The 16540-nt window shown below is 48.1% G+C and overlaps 1 protein-coding gene across 1 annotated transcript in view; it reads left to right on the top strand.

Annotated features, from left to right (window-relative positions):
• Positions 1-16388, top strand: part of LOC142037698 (TOG array regulator of axonemal microtubules protein 2-like) — a 34285-nt gene extending 17897 nt beyond the window's left edge. The window contains exons 12-16 of the mRNA XM_075042179.1: positions 1011-1184; positions 3301-3442; positions 5103-5208; positions 7005-7240; positions 16226-16388. Coding sequence (XP_074898280.1) covers positions 1011-1184; positions 3301-3442; positions 5103-5208; positions 7005-7240; positions 16226-16388 — 821 coding nt within the window. The remainder of the gene's footprint in view (positions 1-1010; positions 1185-3300; positions 3443-5102; positions 5209-7004; positions 7241-16225) is intronic.
• The last annotated feature ends 152 nt before the right edge of the window (positions 16389-16540 follow it).

The raw sequence follows: 16540 nt of genomic DNA, 5'->3' as shown, positions 1-16540 counted from the left end.
GAGTCAGTCACGGATTATCACCTTCCCCCCTTCTACAAAGTCTTTCAGGCTAGATAATTCTGTCTTGCAAACTACATTGGGGCTGCCGACTCTCTAACTGAGAGTAGCCTCCAGGAAAAGGGAATGGATGAGTCCAAAAGAATGCTTTTCAACCAAGGTGCAACTTGGAAGAAACAAAATGAAACCATTTCTAATTAAAACACAAAAGATCCTGCTCACGTGATAGGACAGATTATCCTGGTCACAGCACTCCTTGCTGAGGAGCTTGCATTGCAGAGCCATGCTGGCGCCCTTAGCCAGTGCTTATGTTTTACCCACATGAGCAAGCAGTGTTACTGACTTAATTGCAGCTGACGGGCTCTGATTGTACTGCTGCATGCGCTACCACGAGTGCAGTGGCAGGGAACTTAAAAGTCAGCACTCAGCCCAAGGGCAATGACAAGGTTATCTGCTCTTTTTCTTGCTATTATTTTGTGAAGTGCTGATGAGGAGTGCTGAGGTGGGAGCCCCAGAAATGTAACTTCTCTATCCAGCCTCTGAAACAGGAAAGCGAAAGAAAAGCAGTACTGAGTTTTCCTCATTCTTAGGGAAAGCATCACTGCATTCAGTTTTAAACTAAAAGAGGGTAGATTTAGGTCAGATATAAGGAAGATGTTTTTTACAATCAGGATGGTGAAACACCGCAACAGGTTGCCCAGAGAAGTTGTCGATGCCCCATCATTGGAGGTGTTCAAGGTCAGGCTGGACGGGGCTCTGAGCAACCTGCTCTAGTTGAAGATGTCCCTGCTCATTGCAGGGGGGTTGGACTAGATGACCTTTAAGGGTCCCTTCCAACCCAAACTGTTTTATGATTCTGTGATCACTGTCCCACATTAGAAGGCAACTGTTATTTATGCTTGGAGTTGTCTGGGACAACAAAGGGATGTTACCCAGCTCCAGCAAGTTTTCTAGCCCTTTCCAAGCCTGTAGCCACCCTGTCCAGCACTCTTCACTTACAAGGTCCTTTTCAGCCTCTGCAGGTTTTGGGCCACCGCCTGTCAATGGGACAGATTTCATTTCCCCCAGCACGAGCAATGCACGTAGAGAGCGCGTTGGTAGTGCCTTGAGGAAGCGGGTCAACAGGCCCTCACTGCCCAGCGTGCCTGTCATCAGAGAGCGTGGCAGCTTCCCACGCAAGTCCTCAGGTGAGCCCCCTCTGCTGAAGCCCCCACATCAGCTCTTTCCTTGCACAATGAGCACAAACTGCCTCATTCCTCAACCACAGGTAGGATCTTGGGTCCAAAGCCTGTCCTGAGGACTGAAAGCAGACTTGCTTTGGTTCCACTCCAGCTTGGCGATACTGGAACAATTAGTGCTGACAGATCCATTGGAAAGCTTAGCTGAATAAAGTAGTGGTAAAGCCTTAAGCTCTAGCTTTTGCCCATACCCATAGTCCAAAATATAACACTGGTGCTGGGAGGCAGCTGTAAGTGCAGGGCTGAGCGCCGGTGAATTCTGGCAGGGTGTGCTAACTGTACGCATATGCGTACCACCATCATCAATTAGCCACTCACCATCTTGGCCCTCTGCCTGTGCTGCTGCCTGGCTCTCCAGCCAGCTTTTCTGCTATCACAGCAAGGGTTGTCTCTGCATGCAAATTAGTGACTTGGTACAATCACGCTATTGCACCTAAAAGTGCTTAATGGTTTCTAGCCTCTCTCATTCCACCGCCTGCAATGCAAGCTGGGAACAAGCAGTGCCTCTTCTGTCACCCCACCCAAACACAGTGGCTGTGTGTAGCAGATGACATACAGGAGAGGCTGCCTGGTGCTCCCAGGCTGCTTGCTACCTGCAATAAATCTACAGCAGATAGCAAGTCCATAGTGATTCTCATCTCTCCTTTGTGGGTAGCCTACCTCGTGTTATGATCCTGAGTAGTGTGAGTTAAGAAAAAGGGAGCTAGGAATGATACTTTGAATGCTCTTTTCTAGTGATGCTACTCTGATTTTCAAAATTGACCAGAACTAGCCTGACATGGCTCTCCATTCATATTGAATGTAGATGTGTATATCTACATACTCATGCAGTGACATCACTGATGTCAGTGACAGTGATATTGGTGACATCCAAATTAGTCCCCATCTGAATAGTTTTTGATTTTACAGTTCCTCCATCCTCCATACTTTGTAGAACATGTGAGGTAGCATAAAACCCCTACAGAGTCCATAGCAGTTCATCTAGTTTCTGTGCAATATTCATACTCAGTACTTTTAGACAGCTCAGATGTTTTCATCTACACTTTAGAAAATGAGCTTTTGAGTGCAAGACATGAAATTTTTGACCTACAGTGCTTTTGATGACAAATAGGTTTCATAACAAATGCATTTGTCATCTGATTTTTTTTATACCTTGTATATTTACCATCAAGAGAGTGCGTTTGCCAACAATTTGCATCTATATTTACATATTTTTATTCTCGGTTCACATTTGGAAGGCTTTTTTGTCACAACTATCTGCACTAGAAATTGCTTTTTTCCACAAGAGAAAGCTTAGGCTTTGCACAGTTTGCAAACAAGTACATTTGATGACAAATAAATCTCACCTCAGCATCTTCAAAATACAGCCAGTGAGTACCTCTGAAATAGTAAATATTCATAACGCTTGGAAAATAGCAAAATCCATAAACTACTACTTTCCCAATAGTATGCTAAAATGTGTGTGCACTCAGCTGCCTGCTGTCTAGAATACTTGAAGTAAATGGAAACAGAGGCACTGTCAGATTTAGAGGGTCAGGTATCACTGTTCCCTGGTGGTTGCTCCTTGGGGATTCACCCGAGCCCAGCGGGACTCAGTTGTTCAGGCTTGGTGCTCACTGGGGGCAGCTGGAGGTGTTTCCTCAAAGTTACAGGGTGCCTCTGTCCCCAGTGCTCCAGGTAACAGGGAGGTGATACAGGGAGTTATGTGCATATTTCAGGAGCTCATTCCTGGGGTAGCAAGTCTCGCTGGGTGGCACTGGCTCCCAGTGTGTGAGCTCGGTGGCACTAGGAAACTGCAAGCTGGCTGTGGTACCTATAGGGACTCGGGAGCTGGCTCTGTGTGGGCAATTTTCAGGTTTACACAAGAAGCTGGTGCCCAGCTGGGGGTGACTCGGAGGTGTCTGGGTGCTGGGGAAAGCAATGAGCCAGATAGCAGGGAAGTCTGAACCAATGCCGGTTTGCACCCGTATGTAACCTTGGCTGGGAGATTAAGTTGCAATCTGCTTGGTGGCCGGGTGCCTTGCCCGGGGATATGCGAAGCTGGTGCCTGACCCTCTCCTTACAGCGATCTCGCTGCCAGCCATTGCTCTGGACGTCCTGGAGGAGGAAGATGAGCCAGAGGGTGGGATCGCGGAGGAAGCCAGACCCTTCCCTCACCCACAGCAGGGGCTGCTTGATGCGCTCACGTGGCTCAGCAGTGATGACTGGTAAGAAAGCCCCCTGTTCGGTCTTTCTCCCTCTAAATGTCAAGCTCAGTTAGAAGCAATTACTTCCAGTGCCTCTGGGCCCAGACAGCCCAGATGTCCAAAGGGAACTAGTGAAACCACTCCAAAGCAGTCACAATATAAAGATGTGAGAGCAGCCTTTTATTTGCCTTGGTCTGTAGCAGTGCTACAGCCGCAGCAGGTCCATGCTGTTTCCTAGCTTTGTCTTCTGGTCCATGTAGCTGCAAACAAAAATCTTCAGGGAAGAGAGAAAGTTGTGGCACAAGATTTGCTGGCTGAAGCCAGAAGCATGATGGAAGCTGTCTTGAGTTTAGAGATTGGGGGCCTCAGGTCACTGGCCCAGGTGGGACTGATTAAGGATTTATCTCTGCTCCCGCTGCTGGCAGCAGGAGACAGGGCGTCCCTGTGACCTGCTGCACCTACGTCCCAGGAGTGCCTACGGGGAGTTCCTATTTCTGAGAAACAGACTGAGACATGGTGCAGAGTTCCTCGGCCTGTCATTTCTCCTGAAGGGCTCGTGGCAAAAGATAAGGAAAAAAAAAAAAAAATCCTTCAGGAATCTTGCACTTTTAGAATTAAACTTTTTCCTCCTTGCTGCTTAATATGGGCCTAAGATGTTTTGTTGATAATCACAGTGTGTCCTGAAATTAGATGCAGACAGGAGGACACTACAAATTTCAGGTGATACTGGTTGTCTTTTTGATTTCTGGGTCAGCATACGCTCACTAGGGCTCTGTTCATACTGGGATAACCATGAAAAATCTCCCATGATGCATCTCCTTGTGCGATTGCTTTGTTTTGCACCTCTCCCCTTTCTCTTCCCTGCTCCTGTCTGGTGCCCTGTGAGGTGCGGAAAGCTGCTGCAGGTGCGTGGGGTCCGGGTTACATTCAGGGACCCCAGTGGGGATGGGTCCCTAGTCATGCCCTGCAGCCCTGGTGAACCCATGATGCGTCATGTGCCTTCATGTAGCTCAGGTCCTTCACAAAGAAAGTGCTGAAAGAGACGTGGTTTTACTACTTTTAAATAACATGTTGCTGTTGTGGGTGTTATTTTAAGTAGTCTTTTTCTGGAAAATCCAGCGTTTTGGCTGTTCTTGCCCAGGTGTGGAATCTCTTAGGACATACTGCTTTTTTTGGCAGCAGGGGTGGAGTGGGGTGGTGGTGGACATGGCGACTAGACTGCAGAGTGCAAACTCAGCTATGGAGTGGCAGTGCAGACTCTCACTCCTGAACTGCCCTCTGGGGATGGCAAAGAGGGAAAATGCCCAGTAACAGCCAGGCAGGACTGTGTCTCAGAGACAGGGTACAGAGAGGGTGCAAGAAACGGAAACATGGCACAATGTCCCAGCTTCTAGGAAGCAGTGACATAGGGCCTTTGTGTGCCAGGGATTTCAGAAAGGCTGTCTTGTTGAATGGCCACAAATTAACCCATCCCCTCTGAAACCATCTATTTGCCTTTTGGATTTATGTATGCTTTTGGCTGCCACAGCATCCTGTGGCAACGAGTTCCGTGATTTAAGTAAGTCCTGTATGAGAAGCACCTGCCTTTGTTTGTTTGAGCTGACTCCCTGGTAATTTCAGAGGGTGCTGCCTAGTTCTTGGGTGGTGAGAAAAATCAATCTTTTTGGTAATTGCCTTTCAGGGAGCAGAAGATGAAGGGACTCTTCAGCGTCAGACGCCTGGCTATCTGCCACTCAGAAGTCCTTCTCTGTAGACTTCATGATGTTTCCTTGGCAGTTACCAAGGAGGTAAGAACATTATGTTTAATTGTGTCCCATGTACCTTGTACATGGGGTGTAAAGTAGATATGTGCTTATTCATTTACATGTGTGCTCAGTGTCTGCCTTCATTACTATTTTTAGACCTCATTTTTTCTAATAGCTACGTCACCTATCTATATGATCTGTCTGTACATATAGCTATATTTACTGGTATGTAGGACATCTCTTCTCTTTGAGCTAGGTGTCATTATAATGCAATATACAAATGCAGAAGCTGAGACGCTAATCAGGTGATTTGCCACAGCCCAACTCTCTGCCCAAGCTGTAATTAAACACTGCAGCTTTTGCCTCCCAGCTTCCTCCCACTTCCTCCTCCTCCCCAGCATCCTGGGGGATTGACTGCAGGTTTTTATTTTCCAGTGTTTCCTGATGATGGCTTCTCCTTCTTCCTTTCTGTGTGCATTTTGGTAATTTGCCCATTGGTCTGTTGCCTCCGTGCACCGATGGAATTTTGCACTGCAGCCACTGGGTGCTTGGAGTGGCCTGGCTGTGGGGTTTGCAGGGCAGTCGCACACAGCTTCACTATCTCATCTCTCAGTTAACAGAGAGGTCTCAACCTCAGCTCCTTAACATCTGTGGCTATATTTCTGACTTGGCACTTGTCTCTGGCCTGAACCAGCTGCCTTGTACTCTTATTACATGATTGCCAAATACATTGAATTTTCCTTTGCTGGCAGAAGACAGTAAGACTTAGTTAATTTCCATGAAAATCAGTCCCCCTATCTAATATTTAATGACGCTGGAGGCTTGAATGCCCCTTGGGTTGTTGGACTCTTCAAACCTTTCTGTTTAGATATGCAGGACTCGGATTCTCCCACTCTGATATCTGGGTTAGGAGAAGCCCTTTCAGCTTAGCTCATCTGATTCTTATATCACTTTTGTATTTCTGAGGAAATTTCCTCCTCTCTGTCATGTGCAGAGACATCTTTCAGCTTTCATTTCATTCCAGTCCCAGATTTTGCTTTCACAAGCACTTCTAGCATTTACATGGTTCGTTTTTATTAACAGGCACAACTAAGTCCAGCAGAAAGAATCACTGGTCTGTCCTTCAAAGTATCTTTCAAATGAAGCACATGACTCTGAGATGCTTCTTCCTTACCCTTGTGGGGAGAACCTTTTGGAAGCAGGGATCACTCCAGAGCAGCACTGAATGCTGTAAAACCCCACCGATTGCAGCTGTAATTACATGTGATTTCCAGGATCCTGAAGTGCCTTAAGTCCAACTGCTAGGGTTCTCCTGAGTAGATGGAGCTGCAGAAGGACTCAAGTTCCTGCTGTGAATTAGTCTGTAGACTTGAGCCCATATCTTCTGTTTCCTGGTTGAGTGCTCAAACTGCCAGTGCTGCAATTTTTGATAGGAGGAAACTACTACTTTTCCTCTATCTTGTCTTTATGAATTGCACCTTTATAGTTTAAGAACAGCCCTTGCTTTAATTTTGTTGTTTGTTTGTTTGTTTTCAGTAAAAGGGCCTAAAATCAAAGCAGTGTACGTTATGGCTGAGTAGCACAATTTGTTCTAGGTGAAACAATATTTTTAAGCCTGCAGCCTCATTAAAATTGTATTGTATAAGTGGGCCTGAGGCCAGAGAAGAAGTTGGTATCAGAGTAAGTGTGGTTTTGTTCTTGTAGTCTTCTGCTCTTACCATGTTCTTATGTTCCACCTGGACACAGCAAGAAGTCTTGTTGTTTCCTAGGACTTTTGTCTAGGGGAACTGATTTTCTTTACAAGGTGATTCTTACGTTTCCCCTCATGAATTCCCCAGGTGAACAACCTCCGCTCAAAGGTGTGTCGCTTTGCAATCAGCACTCTTGGAGAGCTCTTCAGGACCATGACGAAACACATGGACCACGAAGTGGATGAGGTTGCTCGGGTCTTGCTCCAGAGGATGGGGGATTCCAACGAGTTCATTCAGAAAGCCGCCGATCGATCCCTGGGGATCATGGTGGGGACCGTGACTCCTGCACGAGCAATGACTGCTTTCATGGCTATTGGAGTCCAGTACGTTCTTCTCTTAGTGATAGCCTTCACCTTAAATTGTGTGGTAGGGGGAAGGGATGGGAGGCAGAAGGGGAATGATGGGAGGGAAGGGTCATTTCTCCTGCATCCTCTGTGAACTCGGTGATTAGATTCTCTGATCAACCTCACTCCCTTTCTCTTGTTATCTGGTTCTGCCCTACTGCAGCCTATTTGTTCTCACAGTCTGTCAACATTGCCTAGATATGGTATGTGGATAGATAGGGCTCGGCGGTCGGAAGATGTCGCACTGTACGGAAATTTAGGGCCCCTCTCCGGATAGCCAATAGCGTTTAGTCTATGACGTAAGCAGGCGGAAGTGATGTTGTAAACTCAAGCTATATAATGCTGTGTCTATCACCAATAAAGGCCATTTTGCTGTCCACCATATTGGTGTCTGCAAGCTGATGGACGGAGCTCGCCGTTCCTGAACCAGGTCGCCACGCCTGAATTAGGCAACAAGTGGTGCCGAAACCCGGGAAATCGCCTGGACGGGTGGACGGTCGGACGGGCTGCAGGACCAGCCCGGCGGGGGAGGTCGAGGGAGGATGCTCCCGGACCAGGACCAACAAAGAGGATGGAAGCCCTTGTGAAGGTCGTGTCCCAATTACATAAGCAATGGGGGATTGATTGTAAACCCAAAGATTTTACTCTCGCAGTTGTGAGGCTTTTACGTATCGGGGTCATTGACCAGCCGGTGGATATTCTCCACCCGGAGGTGTGGGATAAACGTACTAAAGCGTTAGCCGAGGAGACGATGTCCTCAGTTTGTGGGAAAAACCTTAAGGCTTGGGGGAAAGTTGTACAGGCCCTGCAGAAGGCCATACAAGAACAGGAGACCTGGAGGGCGGCAAAGAACTGTTTGTTGGCCACCCCGAAATTGGGAATTGGGGCAGCCACACAGACTTTACACCCCCCAGGCGATGGCGATTCCACTGAGCCTAAAGATCTGCAAGAGGGCGATTCGTCCCCTCAAGTTCCGAACCCCGACCCGCTCACGGAGGGACAGAAACGAGCTAAATCCTTCGTGGGTGGGTTAGCCGAGGAGGCCAGGGGTGCCGCAGAGAAGTCAGAGTCTGGGAACGCCTGGGCTAGACCGCCGCCTTACGTGCCCCAAAATGGCGCCGAGCAGCAAGGTGGAGGGCGGGGCGAAGATGCCTTTGGCGGGAACAGGGAGGAAGCGCCGGAATTAACATGCGCGTGCAAACGGGAAGGGAAGGAGAGCGTGAGTGAGGGGCGGAGAGCCAATCAGAACGGCCATCTGAAGAAATGCCCTTATAGGGCAAACACCCCCCCCCCCCCGAGTTGAAGGTGGGTTGAGCCAAGAGGGGGGGAACGGCCCGCCCGCAAGGGAATTGGGCGGGGCCAGAGCCCAACAAAAAAGTGTTGGAGCCCGGAAGTGACCAGTCAGTCAAGCTCCGATTCCGAATCAGACACTAGCTGGGACGAGTGGCTCACAACCGATCCAAATTCAGAGGGGGAGGAAATGGGAGTAAACAGGATTAAAAACCAAAATATCCCCATTCGCTATGAAGAGAAAACGTGAAGGGAAAAATTTCCTCTTACGGATTGGAGGAAAATAAAGATTGCGTGTGCCGATTGGGCCCCATCGGCCACGCTAGCGTTCCCGGTCCGGGTGACGGACGGGGGACAAAGGGTCCATTCGCCAATAAACCCCAAGGATATACAAGCGATTGTTAAAGCAATCGCGGACAAAGGGCTTAATTCTGCCATGGTGTCCACCCTCATAGATGGGGTTTTCGGGGGAGATGACATGCTCCCATTCGATATAAAGCAAACTTGTAGATTGGTTTTTGATGGGGCGGGGATGATTGTTTTCAAACAAGAATGGGAGGACAACTGTGCGAGGCAACTAGCTCAAGTAACTGGGGCAGACCACCCGCTCCATGGCTCTAGCCTGCTGCGACTAATGGGTACAGACCCAACAATGATTACCCCCCAGGCACAAGCCCAAGGCTTGCGGGCCTACGAAGTTATGACAACTACTCGTGCAGCTAGAGAAGCTATTCGCACAGTCTCTAGAGTTATCGCCAAACCATCACCATGGTCCACAATAAAGCAAAATGAAAGTGAGAGTTTTACACAATTCGTGGATCGCCTCCAAGCAGCGGCTGACTCCTCGACCCTGCCTGCAGAGGCAAAGGGCCCAGTCGTCGCAGACTGTTTACGTCAACAATGTAATTCAAAAACCAAAGTAGTCCTGTGATCACTGCCGGTGGGGTCAAGTATCGCGGACATGATTAAGCATGTCGCGAATGAGGAACATCTAGCCCCGATTCAGGTAGCTGTTCGCACTGCAATAGCTGATGTGATGGCATGTTTTAAATGTGGCCAGGCGGGCCACGTTGTCGCAAACTGCCCTCGGTTGGGGGACCCGCCAACAGTGCTCCCTCCGTGCCAGAACCGACCTAGAGGACCGTGTTGGACCTGCGGAAAGAAAGGACATTTTGCTAAGGAATGCAGATCTAAAAATCAGGGAAACGGGAGGGGGAGAGGGCACCCGGGCCGCGCACAGCCTTCTCCCACTTGGGATGTGAGGCGGCCCAACTATGCCAACCCCAGATGGGGCGAGGCGCTCCCGAACCCGCTGCCCCCTTGAGAAGCGACCAACTTTATGGTCCAACCGACAGCCCAACCGAATCTGCCCCTATCTCAGGGACAGCAAGGACCACCCCTTGGGGGCGAGACCCCAGGGTGGCCCTGGCAGTAAAATGTGACAACCCGCCAGTGGTGTGGGGAATCTGTTCCCTCTATAATACCTCAGATGACACCACCATTAGCGTCCCCTTTTTGATCGATACCAGAGCAGATGTTAGTTATTCCTGAAACGAATTGGCCCCCACGCTGGAAATTGGAAAACGCCCCCATGGTGGGTGGAGTTGGGGGATTAACCCAAGCTCGGAGGAGTGCTCAACTGGTAGCAATCACACTTCACACTGAAGAGGGACCAGAGAAAACCATCACCCTTTTTCCATATGTCATGCCAGGAGTCCCACCCCTGCTGGGAAGGGACGCTTTAGCCCTCTTAAAAGCCAGGGTGACAAGTTTACTGTAAGGGCCGCTGCCGCACACCCACTTCCACCAATTAAATTGACGTGGAAATCGTCTGACCCAGTGTGGGTTGAGCAGTGGCCCCTGTCGAAGCCTCGAATGGATGCTCTCCTTGAGCTAGTTGACCGCGAACTACAGCGAGGTCACATAGAACCCTCCATTAGCCCGTGGAACACCCCAGTTTTTGTAATACCTAAACAAACTGGCGAAGGGTTTCGTCTCCTCCATGACCTGCGTGAAGTGAACAAGACAATCCAACCAATGGGTCCAGTCCAAACGCTGTTGCCCATGAACTCTATGATACCGGAAGGACAACCTTGTGCTGTCCTTGATATTAAGGACTGTTTCTTTTCAATACCCCTGCACGAAGAGGACAAGGAGCGGTTTGCTTTTTCTGTTGTGTTTCCAAACAGCCAACGTCCCAACCTACGCTTCCAGTGGAAAGTGCTGCCCCAAGGAATGATCAACTCACCTACTATCTGCCAGATCATGGTGGATCGAGCGTTGGCACCGGTCCGGTGTAGTGACCCGACTGTGACTATCATTCAATATATGGATGATATTTTAATCGCTGCACCGTCAGGAAGTCAAGTGGACCAGCTGGTGTCAACGGTTTCAGAAACTCTAAAAGCAAACGGGTTCGAAATTGCGAGCGCAAAAATCAAAAGAGGAACATGTGTAAGTTTTTTGGGAGTGGGGATCACAAGTCTCTACGTAACCCCCCCCCAAATAAAAATCCGCCGGAGCATTAAGACACTCCATGATATACAACAGCTAGTGGGGTCCTTGCAATGGCTCCGCAACATTGTCCTGATCCCTCCTGAAATCATGGCCCCCCTGCATGATCTTTTGAAAGGAAAATACCCATGGGAACAGAAAACTCTGACGACCGAAGCAATGAACTCTCTTGACTTTATCGAACAACAGGTGTCATCAAGCACGCTCGCCAGGTGGAACCCGAACATACCACTTGATCTGTATGTGCACTTCACTGAAAGGGGGGGAGTAGGAGCACTAGCCCAAGGCCCCCCAGAAAAAGCCCAGCCGATACAATGGATAGTCTTAGGAAAACCATCTCGTGCCTTTTCTCCGGGAGTCGAGTGCCTCGGTAACCTCATCATGAAAGGCAGAAAACTCACTCTGAGACACCTAGGCACCGAACCTACCAGAATATACTTACCCTTCCGCAAACAGCTCCCAATGCAATCAGTGGCGATGTCAGAGTATCTAGCCATGGCTCTCGTCGGATTTGGTGGAGAAGTCCGGTACGCCACGAAGCCCCCCTGGACTCAAATGCTGGCAATCGTCAACATCGATCTTCCACAGAAGATCATAGACCGGCCCCAACCGGGACCAACGGTCTTCACAGACGCATCATCAGCGACCTCAACAGCGGCAGCAGTATGGCAATTGGGAGGAGAATGGCACTGCATTAAAATGACCGATTGTGCTCTTTCAGTCCAGCAACTAGAAGCGACGGCCGTAGTACTAGCGTGCGGACTGTTCCCAACAGAACATCTCAACGTAGTAACTGATTCGATGTTTGTGGCCAAACTTTGCTTGGCCATGTCGGGGCCCAGCGTGTCAACATCCACAACAGGCCTAATGCTGGAAGAAGCACTTTTTTCGCGAAAGGGCACCATATCAGTCATCCATGTCAACAGCCACAGCCCGATTAAAGGATTCTTCCAAACCGATAACGACAAAGCAGATGCCGCTGCAAAAGGCTTGTGGACACTAAGAGACGCCCGACAGCTACACGAATCTCTCCATATCGGAGCTAAAGCGTTAGCAAAGAAATGCAAGATTTCAGTCACTGACGCAAAATACATAGTCGCTACATGTCCCCACTGTCAGAAAGCACCACTGTGGTCCAGCGGAGTAAACCCCAGAGGTCTTAAAGCCTCCGAGGTGTGGCAGACGGACTTTACACTCTGCCAATTGCTGAAACCTCAAGCATGGCTAGCGGTGATTGTAGCCACTCAACACTTTAAGACTGACTCCAAAGCAACCATCCAACATTGGCTAACAGCTATGGCGTGGCTTGGCGTCCCTAATCAGATCAAAACCGACAATGGTCCAAATTTTGTCTCTAAATCAGTCCAAGCATTTGCTCTGAAATGGGATATTACCCTAACGCACGGCATCCCGTATAATAGCACAGGACAAGCCATAGTAGAACGCGCAAATCAAACTCTGAAATCTAAATTGGAGGTATTAGCAAAAACAGAAGGTTTTGCCAACGTCATTCCCCCAGGGGACCAAGCACGCCTACTAGCAACTGCTCTGCTAGCACTGAATCAGTTCCCCAGGGGGGAGGAGGTAAATAGCCCCACCCAGAAACATTGGGCCACTCGAGCACTAGAACAAGGCCCGTTGGTTATAATTAAAAACAAGCTGGGAGAATGGGAACAAGGGTGGAGGCTAGTACTTACAGGGTGAGGGTATGGTGCTGTCAAAAAAGATGGAAAAGTTAGGTGGTGTCCGCTTAAGTCATTAAACCGGACCTCCAGAATAAAACTAATGAAAACTGTTGAGTTTTTGTTCACAGGACCGGATCATCGGACACCCCCGTAACCCGTACACCCCGGTGACAAGAGAAGATGACAAGCTGGCAAGCGTCCTGTCCAAACCTGGGAGTTCCGCACTGGCAGAACCCAGACAATGGCAAAATAGCCTCTGCAGAAGGGGGCTGTGATGCCTTTGTGTGATCCTGATTTTAGAGCTTGTCACTATAGGACAGGCAGAATTAGATTACCATCACCATCAGCCATACAGATGGATCCTACAGGACCCTACAAGTGATCGAGTGATAAGAGAAAACGTGACAGTAGGTGCCCCAACTTTTACGATAACAAATTTCGATATATTCTCCAGAATTGGAGGATCTAAGTCATTATGGGGAACATATTGGTGTCCCAGTTCAAATCCAGGAAAGAGTTATTGTAATTATCCAGGATATGGGTTTTGTGGATATTGGGGATGCGAAACCATTGTAACAAGTGATAGATGGAAACCAGAAAGAGAGGACGAATTTTTGCAGGTAAGATGGGGACCAAAGAGATGTAAACATCCAAAATTTGCGAGGGATGGAAAGGTGTATAAAAAAGGTACCTGTACCCATTTGATTTTGGAAATCCAAAACCCGGCTAATACGGGTTGGATTGTGGGAAAAATGTGGTCAGTATTTATTCACAGCACTCTCAAAAACCCAGGAGTAGTGATACAAATTATAAAGCTCAAGCTACAAGCACCCCAAGCAATCGGGCCTAACCCGGTTTTTAACCCACCAACATCAAAACCTTTAATACATAGCACCACAGATAATACCAAAAATGCGGCTCCCAATAGCACCAAAATCCCTTATGGAAATCCTCTCTGGAAAATGATGCAAGCTAGCTACCAAGTATTGAACAAAACAAATCCGAATCTTACAGAGCATTGCTGGTTATGTTATGGAATAAGACCACCCTTTTATGAGGCCGTAGGAGTAAGTGACATACCTATACAGGTGAATGGTACAAATCCGGCCCAGTGTATATGGGACACAGAAAAACAAGGCATTACATTGTCACCGGTGGTGGGAAGGGGCATGTGTGTAGGAAAAGTCCCAAAGCACAGAGAACAACTGTGTGTTAATAAGACACAATATAAAACCCCCGCAAAGTGGTTAATACCAACCAAAAATGCCAAGTGGGTTTGTTCTACTATTGGAGTCGCACCTTGTTTGTCATTAGAAAAATTTAATGAATCCTCAGAATATTGTGTCCAAGTGTCTATAGTCCCTAAAATTTTCTATCATTCCGAAGAATCTGTCTATGACTCACAGATCACCCCAGAACATCATCTGTCAAAATGAGAACCCCTTACAGTGCTAACGGTAGCTACTCTTATGATTATAGGGGGTGCAGGATTAGGTACAGGAGTAACATCCTTGGTACAACAGAGTAAAGAATTTAGCGCCTTGAGGGTGGCAGTAGATGAGGACCTGGCTAGAATTGAACAATCAATAAGTGCGTTAGAACAATCAATTAGATCATTATCTGAAGTAGTGTTACAAAATCGAAGAGGATTAGACCTGATGTTCTTACAACAGGGGGGGGTGTGCGCTGCACTAAGAGAAGAGTGTTGTGTGTATGCGGACCACACCGGAATAGCGAGGGACACTATGGCCAAACTGCGAGAAGGATTAGAAAAACGGAAAAAGGAACGAGAGGCACAACAAAATTGGTTTGAATCATGGTTTAACCATTCACCATGGTTAACCACCCTGATATCTACCTCGATAGGGCCGATCGCAATGATCATGATGGCATTGATTTTTGGACCCTGTATACTGAACCGACTTGTGTCGTTTGTCAAGAGCCGGCTAGAAAAGGTTAACATTATGTTCATAGAACACCAGCAACTGCTGTAAGAGTGTACTCACTCAGTGTTACCCCCAGTTATCCCTAAGTTACCCCAAGTTACACCCCATTATTACCAGTTACCCCCTAACTTTCACCTGTTCACTGTGCCTTATGTTTTTTGTTCAGGTTTAAGACACATACTTTTAAAATTGTTATAAAATACAAAATAAGAATAAGAATAGTATTTTTTTTGAATTGTTTGAACTGTTATATTTAAGCTAACTTAGTTATGCATAGGGAGGGGGGAAATGTGGATAGATAGGTCTCAGCGGTCGGAAGATGTCGCGCTGTATGGAAATTTAGGGCCCCTCTCCGGATAGCCAATAGCGTTTAGTCTATGACATAAGCAGGCGGAAGTGATGCTGTAAACCCAAGCTATATAATGCTGTGTCAATCACCAATAAAGGCCATTTTGCTGTCCACCATATTGGTGTCTGCAAGCTGATGGACGGAGCTCGCCGTTCCTGAACCAGGTCGCTGCGCCAGTGTTAGGCGACAATGGTAAATGATGGGGAAGTGAAAGTCCCTGTAAAGGGTGGTGATACAGCCTTCTGGCTTTGTGGGAAGAGGGACAATGGCAATTCCAGCAGTGAGTGCCCTTTGATATTTCATGCTAACCACAGAGGCCCTGGGAAAAAACATGCATCATCATTATGCCATTAACTTGAGAAATAAAGACGCTAATTGCTGGGACATGGAGCACGTGGGGGAGAACCCGCTGCGTGTGGCACAGCCTGCTCAGCAGGTACAGCTCCTGCTGAGAGGAGTCTGTCTGACTCTCATGTCCTTAGAGTTCCACTTTCTATTCACATTGAAGCTGCATGTTAGCATTGAGATGGTGAGTCACTTTACAGGCGCCTTCACAGGCTGGCTCCCATGGGATAGCTGAAGCAAATGCTGCCTTAAAATAGCAGTGCTGTGCCTGATAGTTTCAAACAGGCACCTTCTAGAAAGGACAACCTGGCTAAAATGACTGCTACCTTTTCCTCAGCTTTTGAAAAGGGTAAAACATTCAAATGCACCTCTTGCCCCAAAGAACAAACTGGCTGCATTGCTGGATATTCTGCGGCTTCGTGCCCCACAGGGCTTTTCCCCCCATTTGTTTTTTTTTCAAGGGTCTGCTGATTTGGAGATAAACGGGTGAAATAAGCCCAAATCCTGCTGCAGCTCTGCCTGTGTAGGGGAAGCCCTCTGCCAAGTCAGCATGAATTGTCTTTCATTTCGCTCTTTCTCAGAGTTAATTTCGGGAAAGAAATGGAGTATCAGATAGTCCAGGGAGATTAAATTCCTCCCTCTTCCTTGCGGGTAGTCTCTTTGTACAATGCCAACTTTGTGTTTATCTGAGGACAGAATCTTCTACAGGTGGCTACAATTGCAGCAAGAACACATGCCTCCTTCCCCCAGCCATTATGGGGAGCATGCTGTGACCAAGGACTGTGCTTCTGGCCCTCCTTTTCCCTCTGCCCCAGTGTTTGTTCTCTTGTTTCAGGCACCGCAACGTCCTGGTGCGGAGGTGTGCGGCCAAACACCTAGTGACTGTGATGGAGCGAATCGGAGCTGAGAAGCTCCTGTCGGGCGCGCGTGCCAGTACTGAGGTACTGGTGAGCACGCTGGTGAAGCTTGCTCAGGACTGTCATCCGGACACAAGGTGATGATCTTCATTTCACCTCCTAAAATATGAAAACTGTTTGATGTCTGGCTATTAATGATAAAACCACAAAAGAATGGAAGGTGAAGTAAATATTAAGAAAGTTACTTCGTAGCTGCTCTTCTCATCTTCTTCCCACGTTCCATTAACCTCTCC

The sequence above is a fragment of the Buteo buteo genome, chromosome 12 (genome assembly GCF_964188355.1).
Source record: "Buteo buteo chromosome 12, bButBut1.hap1.1, whole genome shotgun sequence".
NCBI lineage: Eukaryota > Metazoa > Chordata > Aves > Accipitriformes > Accipitridae > Buteo > Buteo buteo.
This window is presented reverse-complemented; position numbering and strand designations above follow the sequence as displayed.